This window comes from Chaetura pelagica, unplaced genomic scaffold (genome assembly GCF_000747805.2).
Source record: "Chaetura pelagica isolate M959 unplaced genomic scaffold, ChaPel_1.0 scaffold356, whole genome shotgun sequence".
Classification (NCBI taxonomy): domain Eukaryota; kingdom Metazoa; phylum Chordata; class Aves; order Apodiformes; family Apodidae; genus Chaetura; species Chaetura pelagica.
In genome coordinates, this window is record NW_009953964.1 from 3,435,141 (window position 1) to 3,449,607 (window position 14,467).

General features: G+C 35.6%; 1 protein-coding gene across 1 annotated transcript in view; it reads right to left on the bottom strand.

Moving 5' to 3' along the window:
• The window catches only part of GABRA1 (gamma-aminobutyric acid (GABA) A receptor, alpha 1), a 36,436-nt gene extending 23,258 nt beyond the window's left edge, over positions 1-13,178 (bottom strand). Inside the window, exons 1-2 of the mRNA XM_010001948.1 lie at positions 13,039-13,178; positions 9,179-9,291 (exon numbers count right to left, since the gene is read on the bottom strand). Of these exons, the coding sequence (XP_010000250.1) occupies positions 9,179-9,291; positions 13,039-13,112 (187 nt within the window). The 5' untranslated portion in view covers positions 13,113-13,178. The remainder of the gene's footprint in view (positions 1-9,178; positions 9,292-13,038) is intronic.
• Positions 13,179-14,467: the final 1,289 nt, after the last annotated feature.

The following is a 14,467-nucleotide window of genomic DNA, read 5'->3' on the forward strand; positions in this document are numbered from 1 at the left end:
AGTTCTCAAATAATTAACACTGGACTTGCAAATCATGTTTTGTATTGAGACACACAAGCATAGAAGAAAAAGAGAGAAAAAATACATTACAGTATAAAGAAACATAAAGATATTTTATTGTCATGCATTAGAAATGTCTGCATTATCCTTAACTGCAATAAACAAAAAAGAGTTATATTTTTTTCAAATAAATATCAGCTAAACTTCTCTACTACATTTTTTCACTTACGCATAAATGTTACCACTTGTAGATGTTTTCCATTTCTTTTTAAATCAATATAGACACTAGCATTAGATTTCTCTTAAACTACTAAATTGTTTTATAGGCCTCAATGATAGATCCATTAAAAAAATAATTCAGAAACCTGTAACATGTACATAACAGATTATATGTACATGCCATGCCATAAAGTCAGACTTCTCTGTGATTTGAAGGATGTACATTTCCTCCAATGCCCTTGGACACTTCAGAAGAATCCAATTATTTTAGTGGTCAGAAATAATCAGTCTGAGACACCTAAAATGGTGCTGATTTCCAGAAAGAGCCAAATATCTGGCTTCGTAGACCTACTGTTAGAAGTCACTTTGAGAAATGCACAAGCTTAACTTTCCCCCTTCCTCTATTCCCCCCTCTACAAACACATACAGTATCTGAACACATTGGTATTTTCTAGGCCACATCTCACAAAATATCCACCCAGGATGGCATATATCAATATAACTGTTGATTTAAATATAGCTGCAGGGAATAACACTACCCGGAGGCACAAACCCAAAGTGTTGAGTGGACCTAACCCCTCACCTATCAGAACTTACAGTGATGTTAGACTGAAGCCATTCACTGTAGTACTCCAAAAGCCAGCCTGGGGCTTTTGGTAGAAATTTCAAATGTGAGAGGCGTGACATATTTCTCAGGTAACTTTCACAAAAGGAATAAATTGAGAATTTTGGAATATTAAAAATAATCCTAAAGAAAAGATGTTAACAGGAAAGTGTAACTACCGTAAGCAGAAATCATGCAGCAGGCAAAAATTTCAATAATGCTAAGAAACATATATATGTCACTATCTGTATAATGTTATTTAAATATTGTAAAATAATTAAGTTTAAAATTATTTGATATAACTCTGACTTCAAAAGACTTTGGACTGTTTATATGTGATGTTTTATCTGACAAGTTCTGACAGAAGAGAAGTGAAATAAGAAATTAAGGTTAAGAAGCCAGAGATCAATGGAATACTTAATCTGATGGTAAAGTTCTAAGAATCAATATTCTACAATGGACATACAGGTTTTTAACTTTCATTCAAAAAAGGCTACAACTTCTAAATCTGTATGAATTTAAGCAGTTTTATATAAATGTTTAATATAGATAGAAAAAAATACCTCATTTTGTGAGACCACAATAACCAAGACGTAATATTTGATTTGATTCTACTGTCATTCTAGTAATGCCCTGAATGAAACTTGTATTGCGTTCGCAAGTTAATGCAAACATCAGGTGGTAACACAGTCATCTTCAGGACTCATTAAAAAAATTAAAGGATCAAATTTCCAGTGTATTCTTCATAATCACAGAAAGTTAAATATTATGTTGTGGATGGATTGCCCAATAATATTTTTTTGTTGTTTTTTATATCTGTGGCTGAGAAGTGTAAAAACTACAGTGACTACTGGCAAAAACATTGGATAGGGAATATTTCCTCCTTAGCTGCCCTGTGCAGTTAATGTATTATCTGATCACTGTTTATAAGCTTTTCAACTGACTTAAAGAAATTTAAGTTTTCTCTTGACATCTAATTGGCTCTGAAGTTCAACAAATTTACAGTGAAAATTGAAAAGTGAAACTCAAGTTACTGTCTTTAAGATCTTTCATCCTGACTCCCCATCTTTCCATCTCTTTTCCATTGAGGCACTTCCACTGGTGTCATTAGGACACAGAAGATGCTAGAAGCTCTCCAGGCACAATGCATTCATCCCTTAATTGTGTAAACTCAAGAGTCACAGCTCTGAGTGAGCCACTACTTAATATAATATAGCTACCAGATTTACCTTGCATGAACACAGGACATGCTCTTTGAATCAGCGACATACCATGTAGTCTTATCCCCAGTTCCAGTTTTGGGAGACAGCTGGTCATACAAGAGAGGCTGAGGCTTAAGGAAATCACTTTGAGACTCAAAATGGAAACTAAAGGCTTTGGCAGTAAGATGGAACATTGCTGAGGGAGTGGGAAAATGTGTGATGCCTTTCATTTCTATATAACACTGAAGATAATTTAAAGTGGCATTTAAGAAATAGTAGAAAATTAAGATTGTGAACTCATGAGAAGTTGTGTTAGCTTCATACTTGATTACACTTTTGCAGAGCATCTAGTCCCGTGTCTATGCAACTCCAGATAAAACTACTGTACACACCACCAAATTGTTTTGGTTTTTCTTTGATATGTACCTCATTTTCAAAAGCAATGAAAAAATGTGTATGAACACAAAGAAAAAAAAGCCATATGGAAGTTTTGAATTTTTTTGTTTACTGTTTTACTAATTAGATGATTCAACTGTGCTTTGTTAAGAGCTTCAGAAGTTGTGCATCAGTCCTGCACAGGACATGTTTTTACTCATACAGTAGGGATATATATTTAGAATCACGGTTAACCATGTTCAGTTTGCAGCTTGATTACTATGGGAAGGCTTAAACTGTGCTTCATATGCTCAGAAAGCATTTTTCAGGAACATCAAATCCTGAGCTATATTCAAAACCTTCACAATATCCCTAAGAACTAGAGAAAATTCTAAAAACAAGCTCAGGTCGGGAGCTGATCAGACTGCTGAGGATAAATCCATCAGTTATAAAGACGTGTTAACCATTTCCCTTGACTCTAACACCTATCTCATAAACCAGGACTAAGTAATATAGGAATATGTATAAAACGTATCTGTTGCAGTATAAAAAACATTTAAAAATGATTGATGTCTTACTAGTTTTACTACAAGGCAACTATAGTGTCCCAGTAGCTACAGATCAGCAAAGTAGCAAGCAAGAACCACCTGGACACTGCAGCACAGCCTGGGGCGGCTGATCCACACAGAGCCACGAAAGCACCAGTCAACGTGAACTACTGTCATTTCAATGCTTGCAACTACTGCCTTCTGCTAATGGTGCCAGACTAACCTAAACTCTCAAAATGAATAACAATAAATATTTTTATTTAAACTCCCAGGGAGCTCATTATTGCTAGAATTGTGATTGGATTACAAATTGAGAACAAAATAGGAAATACAGATTTATTTAAACAGCAGGAAATAAGCCTATTTATCAAAGGAAACTGTACATTAACTATTTCCCTTTCTAACCTACTGCTATTTGAGCATAAGGCTTATTCGAGTTGTGTATTTTGGTAGTTAAAATGGGGTTTTTTTTGGTTTTGTTTGTTTGTTTGTTTGTTTGTTGGTAAATGTCCTGTGTAATTGTGTGCTATAGTTATTAGAAGAAAGAAGACTTTTCCCATTGCTTTGCATGAAAGGAATGCAGATGCCTGTAAAGCACACACTATTATTATTACTAAAAAAGGTCCTGTAGACTAATCACGCTGGCTGCATCCTATGAAGTATTTTGATTGAAGAACCACAACAAATACACTGATAAGAATTTTGTGCAGCTGCTTTTGTAAAAGCAGAGACCAGACAAGAGAACAGTGAGCTGTCTGTCCCGAGATCACCCAGCTGCAGTCTGTGCTACTAGGAAGGGTTCACCGTCAGCCGCGCACTGTCGTGGCAGCTCTCCCCGCACCCATCAGCTGCTCAAAGCGGCTCATATCCTCTCCACCTCCCTACTGTTGTGTTTAAACAGTTTTCCTAGGGTCATCTATGGCTTTTTACAGTTGCTTTGCCATCAATGTGGTGCTTACAGAGTAGAAAAAGGACCAAAATCAGCCCTTTCATTTTTTGCAGTTAAGTATAGCGTCTAGTCCTCTCCACTTACAGAATTACGTACTGGGGTCCAGTATAGGTCTCTCTTTTAATTTAGAGTAGAAATACTTAGGTTTAACTAAATTTTTGTTGCACATACAGGCCAAAACCGTACTTTCCCTAAACTTTGAGTTAGCTGAAATATGCATGCAAGTTTCCATCGAGACCTAAATCACCAAGAGGAAAGTTTTTCATATATTTATGGATAATGTTCTCATAAAACTGAATTTTAAAACATAATGATCATAATGCTGTCAGTTTTCCATCACTTAAATATAACCACTCCATGGAAGTAATGAATTGTCTGAGACGGACAGACGTTCCACTTAATGACAGTCACACTCAATGTTGGTAAATAGCACACAGGAGAGATCAACAAATAGCTTTTACTGATAGCATAAACCAAGTATAATTCTGTTCAATACTGAAGTAATGTCAATTATCTACTCGGGATGATTTAATGAGCATTTGACCCAAATTCGATTTAGGAAGATCCTGGTCTGCCAAATCAAACACACCTCTTGTTCTTCCTTGTTGTGTACTAAACAACCTTTCTACTACAAAATCCCTCCCAAAGGGATAAATCACATTTACAATGATTCAAAGTTAAAAGGTCACAGATTCATAGATTACTTGATACCCTTTCATTTTAAAGAGGGGATGTGTGCAATGCAAAGGTGATAGTCTTAAAACATTTGTAGTTGTACCTGATTTCATGTTAATGAATCTCAGCACCAAGTGCAACCGACCTGCCCTGTGCAAGCCCACCCTCTCTCCACTGTGGCACTCCAAATCTGCCATGGTAGCATCCCAGGGCTCATCTCTATCCCATACATGAAGACAACTCAGAAAAAAAGAAAATGGAATATCCACTTATCTGAATACCTTATTTTTTCCGTCATTCCATCATTTCCATAATTTCTTTTAAACTCCCTCTCTAGATGGAGTGGTATAAGAAGTCACCAAACATTGAGGTAAATTTTCCTCCTTATTTGATTCCTTCCCACCATTATCTGATTCTTTATTTTGTCCAGAATTGTGTATCTGAAAAGGGATCACCATCTTTATTATTCAGTCTATTTTTCATCATATGTAGTTCCAGGGTCCAGATAATTCCCACAGAAAATTATGCTATTACCTAAATGGCATAACTGTTTATTTTTTCCCCTTAATGTCTAACATCATTTCCTCTTTTTCAGCTTCAGTGCTACTCTCTGAAATTCCTCCTTCTTGCTTTTTCTAAATTATTATCCTCTTATAGTTATGAGGTGTCCTCTAGTGTGATTCAGAATGTTTTTACATTCATTTTGAAAGTTCTATTTTCCAGGCATAAATAACTGTAAATGTAGCTATTTGTGTATGGTTATGGATGGGTACAACATGCTATTTCCTAGCAATGCCTGACTAAGTGACTATGCCCCCATATGAAGAAAGAAAACATATAAATAACATAATTTACATTTAAAACAATATTGATAAAAGCTGTAAATGTGCCAATGCATAACATAGTGCTGCATGTTTCTTTTAAAGAAAAATCAGATTAATTTTAGCCACAATGATATTTTTAAAATGCCAAGTGTATTCAGTCACTATAGTTTTTCCCCATAGGTCACCTACTCAATTTTTAAATATTCTTGTTAATGAGAACTAATTGCTTCTTTGTTGAACAGCAAAATGGTCAGAGCTGCTCACTTAATTTCAGATATGGCCTTACTGGGTTATCTGGTGAATAATTATTTTAATTCCCATACTTTTTATGGAGTATGTGTGAATTTTTATTTTTCCTTTTGAAGTGCTACCTCAAAAGAAGAACTAAAAAAGAGGAAAGGGAAGATTTAACATTAACCTGGCACTGACTCCACATGTGCTGATTTTTTTTTTATTTCACACCTCTAAATTTTTCATTATCTTAATGCTCCACCTTTTAACATGGCTTTCCAGTTGGTATATAGTATAGCTCCAACAACGTATCTTTGTAATGAGATCTCTCCAGGAGCTTGTTCCTGGCTTCACGATGCCTCATCTACCTCACCAGGATTTGTCTGCCAAATAATGAAACCACACTAATACAAAGTTTGCAAATTTGGGATAGAGAAATATCATGGCCTTTATTTTAAAAAGGAGGAAACTACTCCTGTGAGTGAGTAGAGTAAGATCAAAATCAAACCCCTTTCACAATTCATTACAATTTTCCAGTAAACATACCCTTTTGTCACGGAATTCTTCATGCATACACATAAACACAAGGAAGGAGAAACAAATAAATAGACTGAAGAAGCTCTGCCATCTACCTTTTCTTACATAGGTGAGAAAGAGAGAAATTGATTCTCATTTCCATTTCTGTTCATGCACAGAATTCTCTTTTCTCTGGGTCTACATATTTGAAAAACTGCACCACAGAAGGAGAGGTCAAACAGGGACCAGCAGTTTCCTGCAATATGTCCCCTTCTGCAGAAGAAAGTAACTGTACCACACAATATTTTATTTCATCAACTCTTTCTCAGAAAGCGTAGAAAGAACAGGCCAGACAATTTGGGATAATTGGAAGAGTGCTACGCTGTAACCAGTGGTACACAGATTTACATTGTGCTTAACAGCTTAAAATTTATCAACATATATGTATGAGGCTCTCTGGTCTCTTAAATTCTCTGATAACTACGTCACAGCTAATATGGAATGAATGAGTTTTAGACTCAATCCTGTATATCTAAAAAAGCTGTTATCTTGTTAGTTTTCTTAACTTTCTCTTTAGAGTAGATAAAAATGTTGTTCTGATTAAAAAAATTCATAAGAAGCCATCATGATATAGGGAAGAAAAATGAAACCACTGCTCTTCCATATACATTTTAAAATTTCCAGCAACAGATCATGCTATAGTGGAAGGCTATTGGACTTCCAAATCCAAAAACGATGCTATATTTCATATATTAATTTAGATTTCTCATTGGATATTTCTATTTATGGAACATTTCAGAATTCATTTCCCCCTTATACGAAGTGTGGAAATCAAATGTGTCAAAATTGAATTATCTTGAGGTTCTTAGCTCACAGATACCTCAGTAAGATTTTGCAGAGGTGAATTTTAAAACGCTTGAGCAAACCCTTTATTATAAATTGGTACCAGAATTAAAAACATTGAAACATTGGCCTAGATGTTTGTTCCTAGTTTTTCAAATCTATAATTTATGGCTTCTGAATAAAATATTATTCAATAGTCAAAAGAGGAAAGCTACTTCTTACTATATTTGATTTAAAACGTTAATTTACTGCCCACAATTTCATTAGATGTGGTATTTTTTAAAAAGTCCTGGTACTCTTAGTTCTGGTATTCAAAACTGACAAATATAACAGAGAAATTCAATTTACTCTGCTGAACTGACACCGTGAAAGTCTAATGTACTGAACAACAGAGTTTGAGGTTCTTGGCTACAGGCAGGACCATGCAACACAATTCAAAAAAGAAGGGATGCAAAAAATTTATCCAACCCTTGCTTAAAGAAACTACTCCAATCCTGCCTTCCCTCTACCCCATATTTCATGTGCTCCACTCATGTTTGGTTTTAACTGATAGTGATGCAAATAGTTATGAAAGTTTGTGAAGAGACTAATTTCCTCCTACAGAAGCAGTTACATTAAACAATCTTTCTGTCAGGAGTAAATTTTAACTGGACTGGATGATCCTTTCATGAGGTACGCAGACCTGTTCTCCCAGTACACCCTTGGAGGTTGATGCTTATAAACATGCATACAGAATATTCTGCACTGATGTCCTCAGTTCTCTGAATTGCAATCCAGAGAGAGAAAATCCTTTTCCTGCAGCTCTGTTTGCTCCTCTTGTAACTGCTCAACATATCATAATAGCTACACAACCCATACACCCATGTCTTATAGACATGTAACAGACTCTATGCAGTTTACAGAGTTTAATTTATTTATTGCCTTCTCTGCTATGTTTATTTACTCTGATACAGTACCTGACTAAATTATACAGTTGCATTAATCAAAGATTAAGGACCATTTTTTTCTGCACTAGTCCAAGGATTTACAAGTAAGCAGGCAAAACTACTGGTAGATAAAACTAAAAAGTGATTCTTATTTTGTTATGTATTATCTAAAATTGCACACAAAAATTTACAGACCAGCTCATTTTTAAATGTGCTCATTAGGACTTTATAAATAGAATTTTATCTTTAGCCATTCCTTGAAGTCAAGCCATTGAAGACTGGCTCACAATTCAAGCACCATTGCAAGACAGTAGCCTCAAACCACAGAATAAGCTTACTCTTAATTACCTTCCATTTCATCCACAAGAGATGGTCTAAGAATTCTTAATGTAATACCCTGATCTTCTTATCATACAGTTCCTCTGAGAGCTATTCTATGAAAACAAGTTGAACTATACTTTGTGGGGGAGGTTGCTCTACCTGATGAGCTCAAAAGAAAAAAAAAAAAAGACATCTGGAAGAAGTAAAACCAACCTTTCCATTCACTGGGAAGAACAGATTTGTGCTTGTATGGATAGAACTTTCATGTTTGTGAACAGCAAGCTTTTATGACCCAGTCTTGGGGCCATCTCACAGCAGAACAAATCAAAGAGTGAACACAGGGATGCTGATAAAGCCCAGGCTTTGTAACGTTTCTGTAAGACTGTAATTGCTACGTGGTTTTATACCTTTTTAAGAATTCAGCACCAAGAGCAGAAGAAGAAAGACATTTTTACCAAGCTGTGAAGACAAAATGTTATAGAAAAAAATCCTGACATACCTAAATAGAAAAAAAATCTCACAAACTTCTCTGAGCCTTTTATAACTAAGGTTGATTGATACTTTCATTTTAAAAACCAAATCCTCTTATGAAGACATTCATAGATAAATGTTCTGTTTAGGCCTGATTCATAAATTTGCCATTTGTCAGGTCATGGGTAATTTTTTATTATTTTTTATTCTTTACATATTTGAACTTTTAATACATACTCAGAGGTCTCCTTCTATTGTGAACCATTTTCTTGGTTTTTTGGGTATAAATATGAGCCAACCAAGAATGTGAATGACAGAGAAGGTATGGCATTCTTGAAAAAAAAAATAATTCAGTATCAGCATTATTTTGTGTGCATATATAAGCAGAATTAAAATAAGTATCATGGAAAAATAACATTTTTTTAAACTGATTCTTATCTCACATGCAACCTTGGCAATTATAATACAACACACCTCCCAGTCCTGGTCTCAAGCGGTTATCATAACCATCCAGCAGACGATCCAATATTCTGGTAAATACCGTGGTATTGTCCTTCAGTTCATCTTGTGATGAGGTTTGTCCATAGCTGAAACACAGAACAGTTACACTGAAAATCAGTAACCCACCACTAACCTTACAAAGCAATAATTAAAAAATCTATCAAATCTTCTTTATACTGGTTTATGGTCACAAAATCTCCATAAAACAAGATTACAGAGCTTTATAGGGTTCTTTCACTAAAACATTTTCTTGTAACATTGCACATTTTTTGTAAAATCATAGAAAACCACTGCCCCTCTTTAAATGGTGAGCAAATGTCAGTTCCTAAATGTTTCTCTCACTATTCATTAATGATTATGATATTCTGTGTTCCTCAGTAAAAGGTTCATTTGTCAGCAAAAGTTATTGTGTTTAATTTATAGTCATTATAAAGGGTTTGCATCCAAAGAAAGGTACCATAATTCAAAACACTGACACTTAAGTATTGAAAATAAATGCTGAATCAAAGAAAAAAAAAATATTCAGAGATGTCTTCTTTATGAAAGTGAGTGTGCATTTTCATAGGTCAGTATTTAAGTGTGCTTTATTTGACTTCCTGTTTTCATTTAGCAATTAGATTTGGAGGAATACCTTCAACTTTTCCTTAGAAATGTGTAACAAAACTATCTGTTGATCTTGAAATCTTTCATGTCTATAAAGTTTCACTTACAGATCCCTAATGTACACCTCTCACTCAGCCATAGGTTCTGAAATTTTGCTTGAAGAAGGATAAAATTAAGCTCTTTGAACTCAGCCACCAAAATCTTACTTCCATCAGTGAAAATCACAATTAAATCCTTGGGCTTAGTGGTTTGTGTCTGCTGCAGATGACATAAGAAACAATCTTTTTTTTAAATCTGAAACCCTTACCAAATGCCCTGTCATAGAATACTTCCCTTAATCAGAAATTACAGGTGTCTTAAAGCCAAACCCAGTACGGTTATTTCATTTGTTGTTGGGAGGACTTCCATTATAGGCATGTGTAGTCCTCATGACTAAAGGCAAAAACCACTGCTTTCCAAACCATCATTTTGCAGCACATGCTGCTACTGAACTGGAGAAACGGTGCAGTGCCCAAAACTTCTGTTAGGATCAGGTCGGGTCACAAAAGTAATTCCTCCACTGGGCATCTTGTTCTCTGCACGGCTACAGCGATAAGCGGGTCTTGGTGCTTTGCCAGTTGTTCCTGCTCTAACTAGCAAAGATTGCCCCATGAGGAATATACTGTTACATGTAATGATCTGGTTCTATTAAAATACACACAAAATTACTTCCTGTCAGCTGCATCACTTAAACATCCTTTGTGTATCCCACACAGATAGTGCACTTGTATCAAATACAGAGAAAAGGAGGAAAGATAACCTTGGATATAGGTAAACTGGAAATGCGTCCAAGTTATTTTGCAGTATGTGTTTGGATAAATAACAGTACAAATTTAAATTATTTCAGAATTACACTCATAGAAGTTTTACTAACTTTTGGGTTAATTCAATTGCATGTGGCTTTTTAGATAACAATTTCCAGGTTTTCTTATTGCATATAAATCACTGTTTCTGAAGAAGATGACAAAATCTCTTAACAGTTTTTAAAAATGCTATGAATTTCCTCTAGCTATACCATAGCATTTCACTTCATTAAAAAAAACAAGGTTAATTTATTTTACATACCTAAAGTTGCGTTTTAAGTCGCAAAAGTTAGTAATTTTTTTCTTTTATGCTTCCTATATGTTACCAAATAACAAGGTTCTCCTGCCTTCTCCAGTGAGCATTATCTTTCAAAGGATCATTCCTCATACATCTTAGGTAGAATTGCAACATAGGATGTTTCATTGGATTAAATTTTATATTTACACTCATTGTCAGTAAACAAGCTGCTGTACAAACGTGTCTCAAGGGTAGCAGAAGGTCATCAAGATTAAGGTGGCAGAAGGATATAAAAATACTTCAGAAATTTCCATGGTAAATAAATTAGTATGTTTGCTGAAAAGATGTCAGAAAGATGGACTAGTGGCAGTGCATTCAGCAAGGATGCAATACAATACACTGCTCCCAGTCTGGGTGACACATTTTTCAGTACTATTACCTGTTCTTCCCACCATCTTATCAGAGGTAAAAAACACTGTTAGGGCTGGTTTTAACTGACATATGGTCACAACAGGATGAATGAGAACATTTGTGTACATACTAAGTGCACTGTATCTCCAGAAGGTTGTGATTTTTCATTCAAAGGACACATTTTAAAAGTCCTAATGCTTTTTTTTTTTCTTATGACAAGAAGAATGACATGGAAAGGCTTTGTTTTTCTGTATCACAGACACTTTATCTAATCCATCAATTGCTTTTTATCATAAAAGATTAATAGCACTCCAGCAGAAAAGGCAGGATGTGTTACTATGACAAAATGGCTTTAGAAACAGATATATTTTATGTAAGGTGTGTACATTTTGAGGAAAAAGTGACTGTATGCAATTGTGTTTTCATATTAAACCACAGTATAATAAAAAAACCTGTACACTAACTCCATCTACAGGTCATTATAATAGTGACAAGCCATATAATTTTTAAACACCAGTTCAATGTGTTTTAGCTCTCACTTTAAGAATGAACATGCATACATTCCAGATACAATAATTATATGTACATATAAATACGTACACATCTATATAATAAACATGTTTTCACAAAATTCTCTAGCCAGGCCAGATGAAAAACTTTGTGAATACATCCAACCTCATTTTGCTTAATGCATTTGCAAAATAAAGGTATTTCTAAAATGTCATGTTTATTCAGTGCAGCAACTGTAACATGAATCACCCGCTTTCATTATCTTTTTAGCGGAAACATTTGTGCAGATGGACCTTTGCCCCTTTGCCCACTCCACTCTAAGGTAGTCAGGAGAGAAGTTTATCTAGAGCTGTGAATTCATAAGGAGACACTGTGGAGATCAAGGCATAAATACATCCTTTAGGGATCACTATTAATAGTATCAAATTTCTACTGCTTTTTCATCATTGTCATTATTGGCATGACATCAATATTTTCAAAATACAGAAATAAATCTCTGAGTCTTCTAAAACACCTTTATGGAATTTTGAATTGCAGAGTACTTCAAGTATACTCCAAATTGCTTTATACTCTTTCATCAACCTACTAGTTGTTGCAAGAGGTGTTGTATGATTACAAATTGTTCTTAATAGTAATGCTATTTTTATATTGTTATTTCAACATGTATTGTCTGAACATTCAGTGCAGCATGGTCTTTCAAATATAAACTCTTACAGGGTTTGAGCTTACAAATTCTTCATCCAGGCAGTCTCCCTTCACCAAGAAGGGCTACTTTGGTTTTGCAAAAAGAGCTACTAAGTTAGGACACAGTCCTTTCCAACCAGAAAGTGCAGTGTCCTCTGCTTGCAGGGACAATCAAGTTACTAAATAGCATTTAAAACAGATTTTAAAAACTTAATAATATTTTTTTTTTTCCTCTAAAGAAGCTTGTCAGCAGTCATATAATAACAGAAAGGGTAACACACGTTTGAAAGGTAGTTTAGTTTCAATTTGTTTCAGAAAGCATTTGCTTTTTTTTTTTCCTTCACAATATTGAAAAAAGATATTAGTAAATAAAATGTAGTTTTCTTTCAGTCTTCCCTTAGCTAGATTTAGTTGGGATTTGAACAGGGATTAACTTCCCCCAATACACTTAGTAGTAGTACAGCCCATGCAGTATTTGTTTTATGCTGCTATATTAAATCAAAGTTGCCTGAAGTATGTTGGTGCATTAAAAAATATCTCCCCACCTTCTTTCAGTCAGTGCATTCAGAAGGAGGCTCCAGGCCCAGAGGCAGTCACAAAGCACCAGGAGTCTCTTCATGGTGGGCTCTGAAACTAGAAGGAAAATAACGGTCAACGTCCCCCACGTTAAAACAGGTACTGTGGGGAAAAAAAAAAGTATGTGATTTTGGAAATTTCTGCAGAATAATGTGATGTCAGGCAATGACAAAACTATAGCTCATGTCATTTGGAATAAGGGAGCATGGCCTTGCTTCTTCTCCTGTTTACCTTCCACTTTTAGACAGAGCAGCTTAGGGTGGGAGTTATTTTACAGTAAGGGCAGATCCCTGTTTGTGTTATTCTTGAACTGTAACAAAAACAATTAGGAGTTAAAGCCGCTGTCCCCAAACTCTCTGGCAATTCTTACTCACTTTCCTCCTGTGTAGAAAATGTGACAAGGTGCCTCCCTAACTTTTCCAGATAACCAAGTGTAATCGTTTTTTGTTTGACTTGCACCAGGCTGAGCCCTTCCAAACCTCCTGGAAGGTGTCAGCGTGGGGTGGGGTGGCGTGACCGACGGGAGCACTTCCTCCCTCCCAGACACCCGTTTGCGTTGATGTGATGGAAGCAACTTCCTTCTACAGGTTACTATTCTCCTCTTGCCTGAAATATCAGCATCAGAGAAGGAGTAAAATGATCAGATTCTGACTCTCTGCTCTGCTGCTAAATACGCACACTAATATTTTTGTTTGGGTAAAGGGTACAATTCACAATCAAACCATGTGCTGACAACCTACACACCAGCTCCTAAATCTCTGCCAGGAAATGTTTTTGCATTAGCAGCCTTCTCCTCTCCAAATGTCTCCTGTCCCCTCTCCAGACTTCAGAGTTACTCTCAGTTTACCTTTGAATAAAAAGTAACATCACTCAGGAGGTTAGTTTTGCTTTCTAATAAGCCATAAAATACAAAGTTCGTGGCATTTGTGGGATCAGTGTTCCAGATTCAACTGATTGCCCAGGAGATGCTGCAGGTCCCTTTACATTATCTATGTAGTGTGTGCTGGAATCCAGTCGATTATTAGTATTCATTACATTAAATAAGGGCAACTAAGTATGAAGCCTGTCATTTCCCCCAATACTGAATTGGAGGGCTTTTTTAAATGCCCGAGACAATGAAGCAACTGGAAATGTTGCTGGACCTTTAAATAAAGCTACCCCAATTCACTGCACACTCTCAGGGACAATTTAAATCAATAGTTACAAAGCGGTATGTAAGCAATGAGATCGAATTAATGGGTTTATAGGCAAATGATCGACAGATAAGCACCGAGTGAGGCTGAGCTAATCTAACTGGATAGGAAGGAGCTGGATGTGGCAGGAAAGCGTGGATAAAGATCTTCAGGGACGAGACTGCATCTTAACTTGCCCTGTGATCAGCCCTGTTACAAAGGGAAA